We start from the raw sequence: 18,707 nt of genomic DNA, 5'->3' as shown, positions 1-18,707 counted from the left end.
TTACTTGAATGATAAACCCCCCCCCCCCCCTTTTGTGTGTTTTAGACTATCTTTTGTATGCAACACATCTAAACTAAATCTCACAGATAGGTACAACAGAAGTGTCAAGTAGGTAACTCTTTAGGTACTGAGTTCAATAACCCGCCTCATAATCGATCTTTGATCTTCCTAATTGCACACATTTATAACATTGAAAATTAATGATTCCATTACACCATACAAGTCACAAACCTTTCTCATAGCGACGATGCGATGTAACCTCTCATTCAGTCCGGCTTGCAAAGCGCCATTCCTGAGGCGTAATAAAGGAATCTCTTTCCCCTGAGATACGGATGCATTATTCTCCTTTGTTATTGATATACTCGCATCTATGGGGGCTGATATATCACCACGGTCTGGGTACATTGGCTCTGGGGATATGTAGCCAACGCCTGGAAGGAAAGATTTTAATATCGATGAAGGTATGAATTAAACTCTTTCTAAATCAAGCATTGGGGACGATTTCATCCACCTACTTTTTAAGAACTTAAAATGGTATCAAAACTTAAGAATAATGAAGTCGGTTTAAAACCATTTTACTATTATTTAAACGACGTGGAATTTGCAATTTGAGTCAACTAAATGTGCATAAAGATAATGCTTATTGCAATTAACGATCTTACATTCATTGCTAATACATTGTTAATTTCAAGTGGCTCATGTATTTTCAACGACATCGTTTTATGTAAAGTAGGCGGCAAACAAGTGATAAAAGTATAGCAAACGATTACAAATTAATAATAAACTTCATAGATACAAGAATCCGTACGTAAATTTGAACAATTTTACATGAGAGGAACACGGCTGCATTCCCATTTCTTAAAATTCTTTTTATTTTTCGTCATTCAAAAGCGGCTTTATTCAATAAAATCACCTGGATTACTGACAGCCAAGTACATTTGAAATTCTTTAAAGTCTTTGCACACATTCAAGTAGATTTTTTTATAAAGCATTTAATGTTATAAAAGAAGAAATTAAAAAGAACTCAAGTTTATATTGTGTATCGTGGAAAGCACCCTACCATATAACAAATACGAGCTCAGATTCAACAACTAATACAATTATTGCTGGCCGGTTTATTTCAAATGGAAATTAATTTACATTCAACCTTAGTACTGCGTTGATTCAATTTTATAGGAGTTGGTACCAAAATGTTCTATAGAAATAATGTATTTCATCATCTTTATTATGAAGATGAAATGTTTTTTCTTTAAAAGTAGGTATACATTTATCACAAAATGGATTTTTCTTATATCTAGAAAAAATTGACCCACGTGATTTCGCCAATTTTCTCATACGTATTTAGATCAACTCCACTCGAAAATCAAACAACGTCTGTCAAACGAAATGCAAGCAAAGCAGCTCCTCTAAAACATACAGTCAACATCTCGCAATCTGTATCCAGTCACACAACAAACAGTTTATTTATAAACGCCCTACTGGGCCGTATTTATTGAGTTTACAAGCAAAATATTATTATCAGGCGCTTATTGTTCACGTCCCTTCTGCGTTCTATTGTTGCGATATGACGCTACAACGTTAGGCAACTACGCACAATGTGCATCGTGACAATTCTGCGTTTTAGTTTACCATAAATATGTGACTAGACTACCATGTCCTAGCTTCCATTCTATACTTATTCAGATTTTTATAAGCTTTCGTTAACAAAGCTAAATAAAAATTATTATCCAACTTAAGTTTCTCCTGAATCCATACTTCTATAAATCTACAATCTATCGTCTACAAATAAACATTTTTATGTATACCAAAAATTCACGACCTGACCTTAAACTTTAACTTGGTACAAAAATCTTAAACCGTTGCAATATCTTAAAAAAGTGGTACAGGTAAATATTTGGTGCTAATGAATACACGGGTTACCTATACGGAAAAAACTCGAACCTTCGAACTAAGGTTCATAACGCAGGTACGTATGCGGGCAGAGAAATTCCATCATAACTTCTGATTTGTCCTTATATTTTCATATAAATATTAATTTTATTAGTGCTCTATCGATCGAAGCTCTATTAGAAACAGACTGTAATTAATTACACTATATCGATATTAATGTAGAAACATAAACGATCAAACTCCAAGGACGTTCACCGCGCTATCGGCTGATGAACCCCTATCCCGGTCACTGCTTTGTTTTCATTTGCGTCTAACTGTATTATTTATTTAACATTAACCACAACATTTATATTTAAATGAATGTGTGATTATGTACTTGTACCTTTTCATATACATGATCACTTTACACTATTCCCAATCGTTAAAAAACATCGAGAAGTACATAGGTCTGTACGACGGGCTAGGGCCAATTGAGAGGTCATGGCCGAAGATATATGTCGCTTATCAATGAGAAGAATTTCCTTCTTACAAATTAATAATTATACATATAACTGTCACTAGAGCTGAAGCTTTCGGTTACTTACGCCTATCTTCCATTCAAAATATAAAGATTGATACATTAATACAACATGTTTCACTTCCTCTAAAAGATACTGATTCTACTCCACACGATTGTATTTCTACACACGTTTATACCAAGAGTTACGAAGGTCACACAGCTCGGAGGTCAGCCCAATTACACTGGTCCGGAAACTGTTCAGCATTCACGAATTACCTACGAGATTAGGGCTCATCGATTATATTTACGTAACAATTCTACACGCTACATTGTTGGGTGTTTAGGTAATGTGTGGAATCCATATACCATATCCAATCAAATATCGTTTTAATCTAATCTAATATAAATAAGTCCTAAAGTGTGCCGATCTACTGTTCAAATCAAAACGGCTAAGACTCCCAGAGGTTGATAAACTAAGAACAAAGAAAGGGCCTTTCATCGTTCCCATAAAATTTGAGGTTGAATAGAGAATTGAAATTTGTATTTTCGCTTTTATGCAAATGCATATGTTGATTTTTCAGACTGCTTAAGCCTTAAGCTGGTATGCCGTATGTTTATCATTTGTATGTTTCGAAATACACTCTTTCGTTAAACGGACTGGTGTAATCTTTTTCATGTAGAATCAGGGGCGTAGCTACCGCCGTATCTGCCGTATCAATTATACGGGGCCCCCGCGCCAAGGGGGCCCCCAACCTGCGCTTTTGTGAGAAATCTTTACCCTTCCTAAGGGCCCCCAAACAAATATTGAATTGAATTAATAATGACTACAAAAAATAATTGTTTGTTTTTTAGAAACAATACAAACATTAATTAATATATATCTATGTAATTATAGATATATGACAGGTTTATAAGTATAATTTTTTAATACGGACGTATCCAAAAGACCCGATATGCCACTTAACTACAGACGATATGGAAATGCATTTTTTCAAATAAAACATTGAAAAAATGCGTTAAATTTAACAATACACGTCTCACGATATCGACCTTGATGCAAACACATTTGGCATTAGCTTATAATATAGGTGGTATGTACATTGTGACGAAATATATATAAAATGTTACATTATGCGTCGCGTTCCGCGTGTCGTGTTATTTATTTATTTTACGTTTCAAACTTTTTACACCACGTCACATGTAGAGACCGTTACAAGTAAATATAAGAATAATTTAATTCATTTGGCTTTTAATTCATATTCTAGAATGTTGTTATGTATTTTACTTGTAATAACGCAATTAATCTTGCTAAAAATTTTCCAATAGGATAAGATAACGATAAGTGATTTAACTACATATTTTAAATGAATAGAAAAACTCGAAGACCCGTAAAAACTAGACGTCGCGGATGTTTTGTGTATTAATGCGGTTCAACGACGTAGGTAATATTGAAACAAAAAACATCATACAAATTAAGGAAGATTCCTATGCTTACGCTTTGTCTTTATGGCAATACGGAACAAAAAATAAAGTCTCATATATCGTTTGTATTTTTTGCATAGTTTATATTTACATTTGTAATAAATTAGCTATGATCTTAGGGGCTTTAACCGAGATCATATAAAATATTATTGAGCATATATTAAACAGAATCAAACAGAAAAAATATTTGTCATCATAAGGCGGAAATGTTACAAGAATAATATGAGGAAGTGAATCTATTTTACCTTGCAAGAAAATCTTTTAACCACAAAAATATACATGCAAAGATATTAAAAATATACACGACTTAGGGTTCTTTTTACACACTCATCAATAGATATCAATAGGTGAGAAGAAAAAACGTCTGATTAAACAAGTTGGCTGCGATAATGCGATTTTAACACCAAATTAAAATCCTATAACATACCTGTTGCAAGCGAGTTATTGATCCTCCTCCTGACGGTGTCCTCTTCAAACGAATACACATAATACTCCTCGTTGAGGTCCCGCAAAAACTGCGGTTTCACGAGCACCCCGCCGACCACGCTGAATAACCTCACGAAACCCAACGGCGTAAACACTGTGGATTGAGAAATTGTTTAAAAAACACGTACCTACTTAAAAGTATTGTCTTTAGATATAAACTCGTCATCTGATGCGTAAACACTGTGGATTGAGAAATTGTTTAAAAAACACGTACCTACTTAAAAGTATTGTCTTTAGATATAAACTCGTCATCTGATCATTAGCCTATATACGTTCCAACTGCAGGAACATGGGCTTCCTATGAGTGTTCTGGCTACGCTGCGCTGGCCAAGTGCGGGTTGACAGAAATAAACTAAAAAATTAATATGTTTGCTAGGATGGGGATTTAAACGTCGCAGAAGGCAGGAATCGTCAATAATAATTAAAATTCTGTTACTGTTACCTTTACAGTTTATTCGTACTGAACAAATTAGTTTTTATCGTTTTAAATTACACAATGATAAATATTCATATGCATTGTCTGAACAAGCCATTCACTTTTGATATCATTGTGTGTGAAATTGTCACATTTCCACAACAAATTTTATTATTTCAGATTCTTCTTTGATTCCTAATTCCTGTGTATTGTGTAACGTTTTAATTGTATGTTAGCTCTCTACAAATGCCAATTACACAATACATTGCGCACCAAACATAGATTATTAAAACCTCATTCGTCAACCCACAGATCATTGACTTGGCAACGGTAACTATGTACATTAAATCAATATGACAGACAACAAATGTGTTAAGCAAAACAACGGAGCAGCAACGGGATTATTAGCATACAACTTGCAAGTTATAAGTATAAAATGAGCTTGAGGAAAACGTTCAAGAACCTTGCTCTTCACGAGGAAAGCAATTTGGAGTTGAACGAAGAATGGAACAACTTTGTGAAACGGATGGGTGAAGTATCTGGTTTGGTAAAAGACCTCGCAAGTGGTGACAAGGAAAAAGCGGACGCGGCTAAGGTTCTAGCCGATCAGTACCTCGAAGGGAAAGTTATTTTAGATGAAGAAGTAAAAATGACGATAAAAGATGACCGTACCGTTATAAACCAGAAAGCTTTTCATTCTATGGACAAGAAAGATACGGTATTTATCTCTTTTAAAACACAAACAAAAACAATATTTTCTAAACATGTTCACAACGCAAGTTTTAGCGATGCCAATAATTTTAAAAAGACATTTAGTGCGATGTATAAATAGACAATTATCTAATTCCATACCATTGAACAATAATTTAACTATTTACGGCTAATTACTGATAACTATTTACGGCTATTCATAAGTTAGAAATAATCTCAATACACGCACACTAAATAGGTTATCAATATATTATTAACTAACACAACACGCTTAATTTAGTCTCTTATCATTACCTAAGCTCATAGAAATTCACACTCAAAACACGTTTTACATTATAAATAGAACGATATTAAGTAATGATAGCTGTTCATAAATAGCACGATTGTATTGGTGAAAGCAATTAGGCTCGTGTACCGCTATAAATACCTTTCATTCTACTAATATCCAAAGAAAGTTCTGCGGTAATCTAAACATCTAAAAATAATATAGACGTCTTTCTTTCTCTTCAAATAACTACAGACAAAAAATAGTACGAAGAAAAAGTTAAAGTCTGTGCTATTTAATTCCGCTTAAAAGGCGTTTCTTATAAAACTATTTCGAGATCTCTCTTGCATAGTTGCATACTGTTTCATCGTCTATTTTCTCGTAACTTTGCTCTACTATGAGATATGTTTTTCATGCATCTTTCATTTTTATATTAAAATTATCATTATTGACATAGACGCAAATCAATAAACGCGCTCTGGGTCAAGGCCGGTTCAGTTTTTATCTCATTTATCACTTACTTACCCTTAACAATGTGTAAAGCCTCATTCAAAATCACAGATATAATTCCATACGTGAAATAATCTTCTTAGTTATATCACGATCAATTTTGTTTACTTCTTGAACATTATCCAGTGCTATTAATGTGATTATAGAAGCTTTACTGCTAAGTAGCTTAAGTTTCAGTAAGCATTCATACAAGTGACACTTCTAAGTTACGAAATAGCCTAAGTAGTTATAAATAAAATAATATAAACAAACACGCGCGTGAAGACCTTGTATCTGAAATCCAAACAACTAGTAATCTAACATAGACGATTAACGGTACTGACCTAATAGTGACTAACTGTTACTAAATATGCTTCATTCGCGTCCTTTTAAGCAATTTTGCACGTAATGTCCATATTTGTGGAAGAACGGTTTTAACGGTTGTAATACAAAATTATGTTGGATGTATATTGTTCTGCACTGATATTTTAATATTTATATGACGTATTGTAACGCAGCAATCAAAATTGGCTGCAATTTTTTATCAAAATTGACACATTAACCCAATTTACTTCAAGTGTGGAAATTATTGTATCAAGTCAGATATAAATGTTAACGTTTATCTTTAACGAAACAGCTCCATTGTCGCAAATTTAATAATTTGAGTCAAATGCTTAAACCATTTTTTTTTAAATTTCGAATTCATGAACATCTGAAATAATTAATAATTTCGCCAGGGAGAAATCGATAAGGATGCATGGATGGCTGAAGTAAGCAAAGATGCAGAACGCCGCGCGCTGGACCGCAAAATTCGCCACGAAAAAGCTGACACACTAAAGACCCAAGCAATTAAAGCTTTTCGACGTGAAGAATATGACAGGGCCTTGTCTTACTACAATCGCGCCATAGAACAAGTTAAAGACAATCCGATGTTTTACTGCGACAGGGCTTTAACAAACATTAAACTAGGACACTTCGAAAAGGTAATTACAGTGTGGTTACTTTGAAGGTCATCGCCCTCCGTTGCATGCATCCAAGAGACTGGTTTTGAGCCGATAACGATGTTATTCAAAACGCGTTAGTTATCTACAACAAATACCGAATACAAACGCATTTACTGGTCCCTAGTTACTCTCCGCTTACGATTTATCAATCATTTATAAAATTTGTTTCAAAGCCAAGACATTTACGAAAACAATTACGACGATGCTGAAGAATCTAAAAATAATGTTCTGGTTTTATCTAGCAGCGGCTAAATAAAACGTGTTGGATGTCTATTGAAATAAAACCTATACAGGCGCAGTGGCGGTACGTTCATACAAGCCGAAAAGCCCGGCTTGCCTAAGGAATTCGCTACGAGACAGGAAAATACCCAAATTCACTTTTGAATATTCGCGCGCAACGAGCAATTCAAAATTTGCTCCGAAATTCAATGAAAACTCACCTACAAACAATGTCGAATTCGAGTCAAACTTTTTAATTTCATCCTTCTTGCTATCTAAATAAGGTCGTACTTTGTATAAACAGTGCGGTGTCCTTCTTGAGTGACATATAGTTTTCTCGCTTGCACTCGTGGGCTTTTACCGGGCTTTGCGCTTATCTCTTCTAACGTATGAAATTTCGTTGAAGTAGCTACATACCTATCTATAGAATTCTATAGCAAAATCTATGGCCAACAAAGCCGGGCTTTAACAGTGTGAAGATAGTTACGATTGCGCCTCGCGCGAACGAACGTCGTGAATATTATTGTTAGTAGGTATAGTTTAGCGCGTGATTATACCGGTGTAATTTAGGTTAAGTTTTTCGAATTTTGTGATAAAATAAGTGTCGCGACACAGATTGTATTGTAAATTGTGATGGTTTGCTTTGTGCTCAGCGGGGAAAGGTAAAATCATTAAACTTTACTGTAAAACAACAATAAATTTTTTCATCAAAACCAACTTCCGATTTGTGCAGTAAGTCACATAAACCAAATTTTAATTGTAATGTTTACGAATTAGGGCCGATTTTTCAATGCTTGGATAAAACTTATCCGTCCAATAAAGTATTACACGATAATATTAAAATGACACGTAAACTGTCAAATACGGGCAATTAGAATACGTTTTTAAAATGGTAGTTTTTTACATTATTCGACGAATATGTTTTATCCAAGCATTGAAAAATCGGCCCTTAATCGATTTAATGAATGAGAATTGGTTAGAAGAAGCCTTCTGATGAAACTTGCACATATTTTGGTATTTACGATTCTTGCTAGTAGGTAGTTCTTCCACGGAGCGTGCTTTCTCAGCGTTAAATCGAATTCATAGGTAGGTTAGGTACGTATTTAAGAAATACACAAGGCCAAGAACGCCTTTCTGAATTAACAATGACTGTCATTGAGAAAGAGCTGTTAATTGAATTAAAACAATCACCTATGACCTAAGTAAGTACCTACTTCTATTCCGATGTTATAAAATATTTCCTTCAGAAAGATCGGCGTTTTGAATTAGAATATAAATGATCTGTACAATATTTTATAATAATATAATGTCATACAGTTTTATATAATTTATAGATATAGATTTTAATATGATTGTATTGGTAAACGTTTGACTCAACTGTTTGCGGGCGCGCGTGAAGATTTAGAAGATTTGATTCGGTATGTTCACATTTTTTATAAGTTTTATAACGAACATAGGTACCTACTTAGTAACACAGTGTATACCTAATTCAAGAAAAGGGTACCCAGCAAACACTTCGAAAAATTTGGGCTTGCCCAGTCCTTACACCCTAGGCACGCCACTGTACAGGCGTATCGAATCGAATCGTATAAATTCGATAGAGCACGTGAATAAACTTAATTAGTGGTTTAAGCAAACAAAAAATTATACAGTCGGCTTTAACTGAAAACATTAATTAAATTTGAGTTCACTGTACATTCGAGTAGAATTTGATCGCTTTAAATAACATAGCACCTCTTATCGATAACATTATTAGTATTGTCTTATCAAATGGCAATCGCATTAACATTTATAAATGACCGTTATAATATGTCTATTAAAAAATAATTTCCGAACTTTAAAAACAGGTGTTCAAAGACTGCGAATGGGCGCTACGGCTGAACGAGAAGAGTTTTAAAGCTCGGCTCTACAAAGCGAAAGCTCACAAAGAGATGGAAGAATTTGATAAACTGGAAGAGTGCAAGAAGGAACTGTACGAGATGTTCCCACAACACGACGACCTCATTACATACTTCCTGGATAAAAAGGAAGGGCTTGAAGAAGACACCGAGTAAACATTACTTACCTACATTTTGTTCTATTGTTTCGTTGTCATGTTATTTTATGTTACTTTACATCGATTCTCAATATACTTTAATTACTATCTAGAATCTATACTTATCTATATTTTATCACGTATTTCGTAATAATTCATATCAGTGGCGTACATTTGAACTTGGAGGAGATTAACTTGATAAATATTGCCTAATTAATATTGTATTCTAATCAATATGTAGTCCCTCCTATAACCATAATTAATATTATAAATGCGAAAGTAACTGTCTGTCTGTCTGTTACTCAATCACGCCTTAACTACTGAAACAATTTGCATGAAATTTGGTATAGAGATATTTGATACCCGAGAAAGGATAGGTTTTATCCCGGAAATCCCACGGGAACGGGAACTATGCGGGATTTTCTTTGACTGCGCGGGCGATGCCGCGGGTGGAAAGCTAGTTTACTCTAAAGGTTTGAAGAAATCGCTAGCTTTCTGCTGAATCATATTTGTAGGCGAGAGTCGGGTGTGCCGATATGACTTGCATTCGGTTAGAGCTCCAAAAATGAAATACAACGATAAAACTCCGTCAAATTTTTCCACCCACAAAGCAATAGTTACTTAAAAATCATAATCTTACTAATATTATAAATGCGATAGTGCATTTGTTTGTTTGTCTTTCACATCGCAACGAAGCGATATTATAATATGAATTTTATGTCTGGATATATTTAGGAAACTTGAGAGTGAGATAGGTTTTTTCCGCAGTAATATTTTCTAGGAAATTATGGTGCGCATTCCAATCATTCCAAAATTTATAAGTTTCTATAGATGGCGTATTGAAAATATGACATGTGTGACAAGTATTATTTATCTTTAACCACTCGAGCAAAGCTGCGGGCCATAGTTAGTATTAAATATAACTTACCTAATAACATCAATACGCCGACGAAAGACACGCAGGAGTAGAGAAACGGAAGATACGTCCACAAATCTGCGAACAAATTGTACAAATTATCGTTTGATGTCATTTTATTTGGTCGTTTGTCATTGTGTCATTTTTCTAACGAAGATCATTTACAAGACGAACATGAAAAGATGAAGGGAAGAAAAATATTTGTGCTACAGTAAGATTTATTGTTTATTATAAATTCGCACAAAATCAACAACGCTCGGAATTTGGAAACTATTAGTGCTGATTTACACAGGGTCAGTAGGCAAGTCAGTCGCGGCGCCGAAATTCCGCGCCGCGACTGACTTTAACTGTTTACATAGACTTCAAGCCTCTGTACTGACTTCAAATCTGTTTACACAGGGTTTTTTTTCGGGTCAGCACTGATTTGCCTCGAATTTGTAGTCAGTTACTGACCCTGTGTAAATCAGCACTTTATTCATAAGACTCCTACGCATAGTCGCATAATAAAAGCAAAATAATATAGTTATTGGTGTACTTTCTGTTCGTATTAAATTGCATACAAGTCCTCGGCAAGATATCACGTTACCTTATTGCATTCGATACCAAACAATATCGTATTTACTTCAGAATATTATAACGTTATTTATAAAGCCATATTTATTACATAATCTAAGTAGGTACCTAATGGAAAATGTATTGCTTTTCTTACTGTTACTGATTCAAAGTATTAGTGCTGATTTACACAGGGTCAGTAGACAAGTCAGTCGCGGCGCCGAAATTCGGCGCCGCGACTGACTTTAACTGTTTAAATAGACTTCAAGCCTCTGTACTGACTTCAAATCTGTTTACACAGGGTTTTTTTTCGGGTCAGCACTGATTTGCCTCGAATTTGTAGTCAGTTACTGACCCTGTGTAAATCAGCACTAATAATCATAATTCAAAGTATAATAATATAATTTACTAGCTGTGCCCCGCGGTTTCACCCGCATTGCTCCGCTCCTGTTGGTATTAGCGTGTAATATATAGCCTTCTTCGATAAATTGGCTATTTAACACCGAAAAAATTTTTCAAATCGGACAAGTAGTTCCTGAGATTTGCGCGTTCAAACAAACAAACTCTTCAGATTTATAATATTAGTGTAGATATCAAATAATATCATAATATCAATATTTAAAGATCAAAGTTTTTATCGAACTACAAATAAGATGAATTTATTTATCGCCTCTTTACTCTACAAATCTGTTACAGTAGGTATATAGTGTTTGAGTAACAAACATTCGGCTACGAAAAGATGCATATTTCTACCATTCAAATATTTGGTCCTATTAATATTTGTAGTAAGTTCATCATCATTTTTAGGATCTTTTAAGAGCAAATTTTTTAGAGAAAAACAGCAAAGCGTAACTAACTACGAATAATTATTATTCGTAGATGTAATAAAATTGTGTATCTTAAAACCATATAAACATATAACCATAATCTTAGTAACAAATATAAAATATTTTTTGTTTGTACAAATATAATTGGTAAACATTAATAGTTCAGGATACATCGCCCATTTTGGCAAGTGACTACTATCAAGCTAATTTTCCGTTTGTAGCTTTATTTTGATGAGACACCGAATAATTTCGTGTACAAAAGTCTCGATTGTGGTAGCTAACAGAGATAACAAGGATAAAAAATTTTGATTTGATGGTTCTCAAATATTTATTACTAACTGAATATTTTTTTTGGTTCAATCTCAAGATAATTACCTAAATTATTCGAAAAAATATTTGTCCTACAAAATCTATGGTTGGTTCAAATAGTCCCCCTTTCCAAAGTGTATCGATAACGAGGTCATCATAAATGATTACTAACAAGCTGATTTTTTTGTTTTCACTTAGTTAATGTTTATATAATTCAACAGACATATTGTCCTACAAATTGCGTAATAAATATTTGAGAACCATCAAATCAAAAATTTTTATCCTTGTTATCTCTGTTAGTTACCACAATCGAGACTTTCGTACACGAAATTATTCGGTGTCTCATCAAAATAAAGCTACAAACGGAAAATTAGCTTGATAGTAGTCACTTGCAAAAATGGGCGATGTATCCTGAACTATAAAGACACGAATAAAAAAATATAATAGATCACGCAACCGTAGGTATGTCATGTTTTCAATTGGATCAAACAATCAAATTCAACGCTTGTGTCAATTACGCCTGGTGAATTTTTCTATACAGAATACGATTTAGTTTATTCATACAGTGCAAACATGGTACCTACAAAAGTTCGTGACAATATTCACGTCATAAAAGTACCGTTTCAACTGAACCTTTCTGCGTACCTACGATGCAAAAAATCAAAACTTTTTGTTTCTCTATTCATAACTGACATGTTTATATAATTACCAACTAATACTTTTCAATCCATACTATATAGTATATATTATGTATTATTAATATTATAAAATATGCGAAAGTTACTCTGTCTGTCTGTCTGTCTGTTACTCAATCACGCCTAAACTACTGAACCAATTTGCATGAAATTTGTTATGGAGATATTTTGATACCTGAGAAAGGACATAGGCTATCTTTTATTGCGAAATATGTACCACGGGCGAAGCCGGGGCGGACCTCTAGTACAAAATAAATTTTCCCGTAAAGCTCAAATATTACGCAGACGTTACCCTTATGATGATATAATAAAGCTATTGTTTATTCTAATCACAGGCAATTATTTACAAATATTCTGGTTGTGATGCGGACGCACCCACTAACATAGCATTGACCGAAACAATAATGTGGCCGGTGTTTACACTTTACACTCAATTTAACATGAATAATGGCATTTACATAAATAGATTATCTGCTATGCATCCACATACAGTATTCATGTACCTACTCTAGCCCCGTAACCTAGAATCACTGTAAGGGAAACCCAATATGTATTACATGAATATTAAAGAATTTACATACATTAAATGTTTAAGTTTATAAAACAGCATTTCTTTGGTATGTATTTCGAGTTTATTGAGTTACATGCTCCACATCAAAAATAGCAAAGTATGTGAGAAAAAAGGTGAAGGTCACATCTTATCTTTAACTAATATTATAAATCTCTAGTTCTTCCGCGGGTGTACACGCGTGTCGCGCGGCAATTTATTGACTAGACAAAAATTACCCACAACTCACTCAGAATAGAGCGTTAGTTTATCTATGCTCCACTTGTATATGTTACCGGAAATGTATGAAATCAAGGAATTGTATACAAATCCTAGGAAATGTGTACAATTCCGATACCATTTAGGAAATGTATAAAATAAATGATTTCTGTAATAAAACACTGTATCGGGTAACAGTCTTACCGTAAAAGAATAATAATATGTTCATATTATATTACTAATTAACATTTCTAAAATCAACTTATATTCAATCAAAACAAATTTTCATTTGGTTAGTAATCAGTCCCCTCGTCCCGCTGTCCCCTTGTACACGTCCCAGTCGGATTGTATAATCTGCCGTATTACAAACGGCCGGCATTTTGTAATATGCCGAAATTCGTCTTTTTCCCGAAATTCTACAAAAAGGGGTCGTGAGCCGACGGAGCCCCACTTTGTGGGGCTCCTATTTCTACGTAGTTTTAAAAAACACGAACCTAACCTAACCCACCCCCTTATCCAAACCAAAAATTCTGATGAGATTCTCCCCCCATCGACCCGCGTACCTTCCAATATCTTAGATGTTTTACATTTCCGATTGCTATTTAGGAAATGTATAGATTTCCTAGGCAATGTGTAAAAATAATTTATTTCACACATTTCCGTGCGATTTTAGGAATTACATACATTTCCTAGGAATTGTATACAATGACGGATTACATACATTTCCGGTAACATATACAAAACATTAACACAATATTCAATAAAGTTAAGATAGTCTATAGCCAAAATGCAACCTTTTCATTCTGATTCCCACATACATTTCAAAGTTTTTTATAGTAATGCTCTTTGCTATATACGTGGGCTACACTGAAAGTTTTGCGTAACTAATAAACAAAACAATTTATTTGTCCAATATTATATTTACTACTTTTTAAAGTATTCTCCGTTACATTTAAAACACTTTTTCATCCGTTCAAACCATTTCTGGAAACATGAGGACCATTGGTCCGAGGGTATGTTTTCTGCGTGCTGTTTGAAAGCAACCACGGCCTGTTCTGGCCTCGTAAATGTCGAACCACTCATTGAATCATAGATTTTTGGGAAAAGAAAGAAATCGCAAGGTGCTGGGTTAGGAATGCGTGCGGCATGAGTCACATGCTCTATGTTTTCAGTAGCCAAAAATGACTTTGTTTTGTTCGCGGTGTGCGCCGAAGCACTGTCATGGTGCAACAATATGCGACTTCTAGGTCGCTTTTCTCTTATTTTTTGTAAGACATTGGGCAAACAAATAGTGGTGTACCACTCGGCATTTACAGTCTTTTGTTACTCAAGCGGGATAGTGCAGACAGGATTCGTCTTAGAGAAAAATAATGCAATCATTGGTTTGCCAACCCTTCTCACCTGCCTCAATTTGGTTGGTTTGCTGTCACTTTCAAACACCCATAAAGAATATTGGTGTTTTCTTTCTGGAATATAACCATATATACATATTTCATATCCTGTCACGATATTATACACGGCATTAGAATGTCCGTAATTGTACTTTAATAGCATTTCTTAACACCAATCTACTCGATGTCGTTTTTGTTCTGGACTGAGTTTGGGAGCAATCCACCGGCAACCAAGCTTCCTAACTTTGAAATGTTCATGTAAAATTTTCTGAATTAGTCTCATACCAATCCCCAAATGTCCTCGAATCTCCTAATAAGTGATATGGCAATTTTCTTAAATTAGTCGTCTGACGGTAGCCATATTTTCCTCCGTGATCGCAGTTGAGGGTCGACCTTCACGAATTTCATCATGAAGAGAAACACGGCCGCGATGAAATTCAGCATATCAATGCCTTACAGTGCTCAAATAAGGTGCTTCCCTCCCAAAAGTATTTTGAAGGCGAGCAGTGCAAGCTTTCGGAGAAAGCGAACTTTTAAAATCATCAAAAATCATCGCCCTAAAACTGTTTCGTGTTAGTTCCGTTTGTGCGTACGGACAACGAACTTCAACTTGAGATAAAAAAAAATTGACAAGCGCTTCCCGCCAATTTTTTTTTCCCTCAACTTATGAGACTTCATATGCTAAAAAAATAACACTCGAAATTCAAACATTTACTTATAGGTGGCCAGAAACGCAAAACTTTTAGTGTGCACTAGGTATGTAGAGAAAACCATCTAAAATGTGAATGAGAAATCTTATTGTGCATTAAAAGGTAACAGTTGATGGTTAAACGAATATGCACAATATGCAAAAATTTGACTATTTGCAATGCAAATTTTCTTTGTCAATGACGGTCAACATTTCTATAAGCACAAATGCATAATATATTAGTTATTTTTCCAAAACAAATTTAATTTATTAATGAATAATCACTTCACGTCTATATAAAAAGTATAAGTCTCAAAAAAATCATTGCCTACTATTTATTTTCATCAATTACGGAATGAAACCATTTCACTTAATGTTGATAGACAATAAACCCATTAGGTGATGAATGTCTTTTTTTAATGTTTACTTTGTTTATTATCACATAATTACTCAGATTAAAATCTAACATTCAAAACAATTTGTTAAAAAGGTCATCATAATACCATTTCGACTCAAAAGGCTGTTCATTTTGTCTATTAACTAATTTCAGTGACACAACTTAGAAATATGCTTTTATGTATTTTATTTGAGTGATTATATGTATGTGAAAAACTAAACAAATTACTAATTCAAAGATTATGTAGTTACACAGTAAACTTCAAAAGAAGGCTGTATGTTTGATATACATTCTGTTGAAAATAAATGTATATCATAAGAAGTGAGAGATGCTATTTTGTTATTCAAACAAAAAACCAGGAATAAAAAATTTACCGTGTGTGTGAAGTCCCATGTCCCCGTAGTGGGGTAAGGGGCAGATGCATTATGCATACATCTGTTTCACTGATCGATTTTTCTTTAGGGACAAGTAGGTGATCAGCCTTCTGTGTCCTACCAGACCGAGACATTTTTTTTTCTTCGTCTCCACCGAGAATCAAACCCAGGACCCCTCGGTTCTACGCTCACGCGTCAATCACTGTACCAAGGAGGCGGTCAAAAAAATTTACCATGGTTTTATTATAATATGTTTTTTTGACTGACGTGATAAAGTGATTTTAGGCCATTTATTTTTCTAAGATCTAACATAACATACAGGAGAAAAATCAGTTATCGTTTTAGTGTCAAATAATAACATTTACCTATATCAATACATAGATATTTTAAACATAACACATACAATTTTTATAATCTTATTCTATAATGTAAAAATGAATCCCAAAATGTGTTGGTAAGCGCATAACTTTAGAACAGCTGAACCGATTTCTTTAATTCTTTTTTTATTATATTCCTTGAAGTACGAGGATGGTTCTTATGTAAAGAAAACATGAATATGTACCACGGGCAAAGCTGGGGCGGACCGCTAGTAGCAAATAAAAAAAGCTATTAATAACCTCCAGTATAATATACTAAAAATAATTATAAAGTACTCACTGAGCAAAGCATCAATGCCTGATCTGTCCCCCTTGAGCCAAGCCGAGATGACATAGGCCAGGCCTAACATTGCAATGCCGAGTAAGATCAAGACAATAAATGTCTCATACACCCTGCCCTTCAGCCCCCTGCATCCCGGAAATCCAGTGGACTCCGAAAATAGATATGCAAATGGCAGGAACACAAACAGCGATAGATTTGAGAATAAGAATACATGGTTCCATAGACCTAAAAAGAAAATAATTATCAGTAACACACATCTCATAATTCAACATTTAGAAAAAATTATATAACTTTTTTAAAAAGAAACTAAGTGGAATTATCCTGAATAAAACACGTAAGTTAATGGGATAGAAATATATAGATCCAATAATGTTTCTCACCTTGTATTAATGAGCTATTTAACCACTTGACATAGTAACTGTTTGGGTACAGTATAAGCACTTCATTGCTGACTATTGACACTGGCAGCAAGAGTGCAGAACCCAGAGATACGGCAAGCGCAAACGTGCACAACCACAAACTTATGCGATAAACCTTTACTTCGTCTTCATCTGCCGTAAAATAATCTTCACTGTCTCGCCTCCGGAATTTCTCGATTAACATGAACGAGAAGAGGTACAACAAGATAAACAGCAGCAGGAATATCTACAACAATATATTTATATTATGTTAAAATAAAGCACAAATGTTAAAATTAAATTGACACTATTACAAACAGACATACGATTTGCTCCCTAACATTGTTGTGGAATATTTGCTCCCGTAGATCTGCCTCATCATCCATCGTCTACCATCTATTGTTTATCTTATAATAGATTTTTTCTAACAATAATTGTTGTTCGGTCAAATAGCACTTCATTTTCACTTTTTACATTTTTATTTGTAATAGCCACCACATTTACATTTTTCAGGTGATTTGCCACTATTAATTTTATGTGTTCAACGTCACTTTATATGATTTTTATTTCTAATCAATACAATAAGGCAATTATTGTTCCGACGAATGGTGTGAAAACACGACTAATTTTATTTTCTCTTGCGATTTCTGAGTTCTGACTTCTCAGTTCTCTACTCAGTGACAGTCTCGTAATTTGAAAACTGAAAAAGTCAAACTTAAATGCACAGATAACTTACCAGTATAGATCACAGATATCTCAGAGCAATAAACCTATAGAGTTCTGATATTGAGACAGGACAAAATACATATATTCTAATCTACTTTCTCTTAGTCAATAACAGCATATGCCAGATTGAGATAGCGATAGAGTATCTGCACTGTCTTCAAACGTAGCGCGCCGGCTATATTTTGTTTGCCTTCCAGCTGGAGGTCTCGGTGCATCAAGTGTTTTTAACGAAATATTTAGAAAATATAAAGTGTATAGTGTTTCTTTTTATTTGTCAGTGTGCTAAAATGACTATTGTATGTTTAGCTAGGCTATCACTAATCGAATGGGAGTTTTGGATGAAAACAATGAAAAAATATCTTTCCATCGGTAAGTGATTTTCAGCAAATTGATAGATATTTATGTTTTAACCCTATTTGAAAGTTTTATCAAGCGCTTTTTTATAATTATATGTTGTAACTGTAACATTTACCCACTTTATGGGGTTGTGGAATACAAAATAATTAAATAATT

The 18,707-nt window shown here is 34.1% G+C and overlaps 2 protein-coding genes across 2 annotated transcripts in view; one reads left to right on the top strand and one right to left on the bottom strand.

Moving 5' to 3' along the window:
- LOC123692986 (protein Lilipod) overlaps nt 1-18,146 on the bottom strand; it is a 29,445-nt gene extending 11,299 nt beyond the window's left edge. The window contains exons 1-6 of the mRNA XM_045637852.1: nt 17,795-18,146; nt 17,451-17,715; nt 17,068-17,295; nt 10,424-10,489; nt 4,299-4,451; nt 232-431 (exon numbers count right to left, since the gene is read on the bottom strand). Coding sequence (XP_045493808.1) covers nt 232-431; nt 4,299-4,451; nt 10,424-10,489; nt 17,068-17,295; nt 17,451-17,715; nt 17,795-17,854 — 972 coding nt within the window. The 5' untranslated portion in view covers nt 17,855-18,146. The remainder of the gene's footprint in view (nt 1-231; nt 432-4,298; nt 4,452-10,423; nt 10,490-17,067; nt 17,296-17,450; nt 17,716-17,794) is intronic.
- LOC123693005 (stress-induced-phosphoprotein 1) lies at nt 5,150-9,631 on the top strand. Its single transcript, XM_045637872.1, has 3 exons — nt 5,150-5,490; nt 6,975-7,220; nt 9,308-9,631. Exons 1-3 carry the CDS (start codon nt 5,209-5,211, stop codon nt 9,512-9,514), a joined length of 735 nt encoding a protein of 244 aa, XP_045493828.1. The 5' UTR covers nt 5,150-5,208; the 3' UTR covers nt 9,515-9,631.
- Nucleotides 18,147-18,707: the final 561 nt, after the last annotated feature.

The sequence above is a fragment of the Colias croceus genome, chromosome 7, assembly GCF_905220415.1.
Source record: "Colias croceus chromosome 7, ilColCroc2.1".
Classification (NCBI taxonomy): Eukaryota; Metazoa; Arthropoda; class Insecta; order Lepidoptera; family Pieridae; genus Colias; species Colias croceus.
Note: the sequence above shows the minus strand (reverse complement) of the source record. Positions and strands in the feature narration are given on the sequence as shown.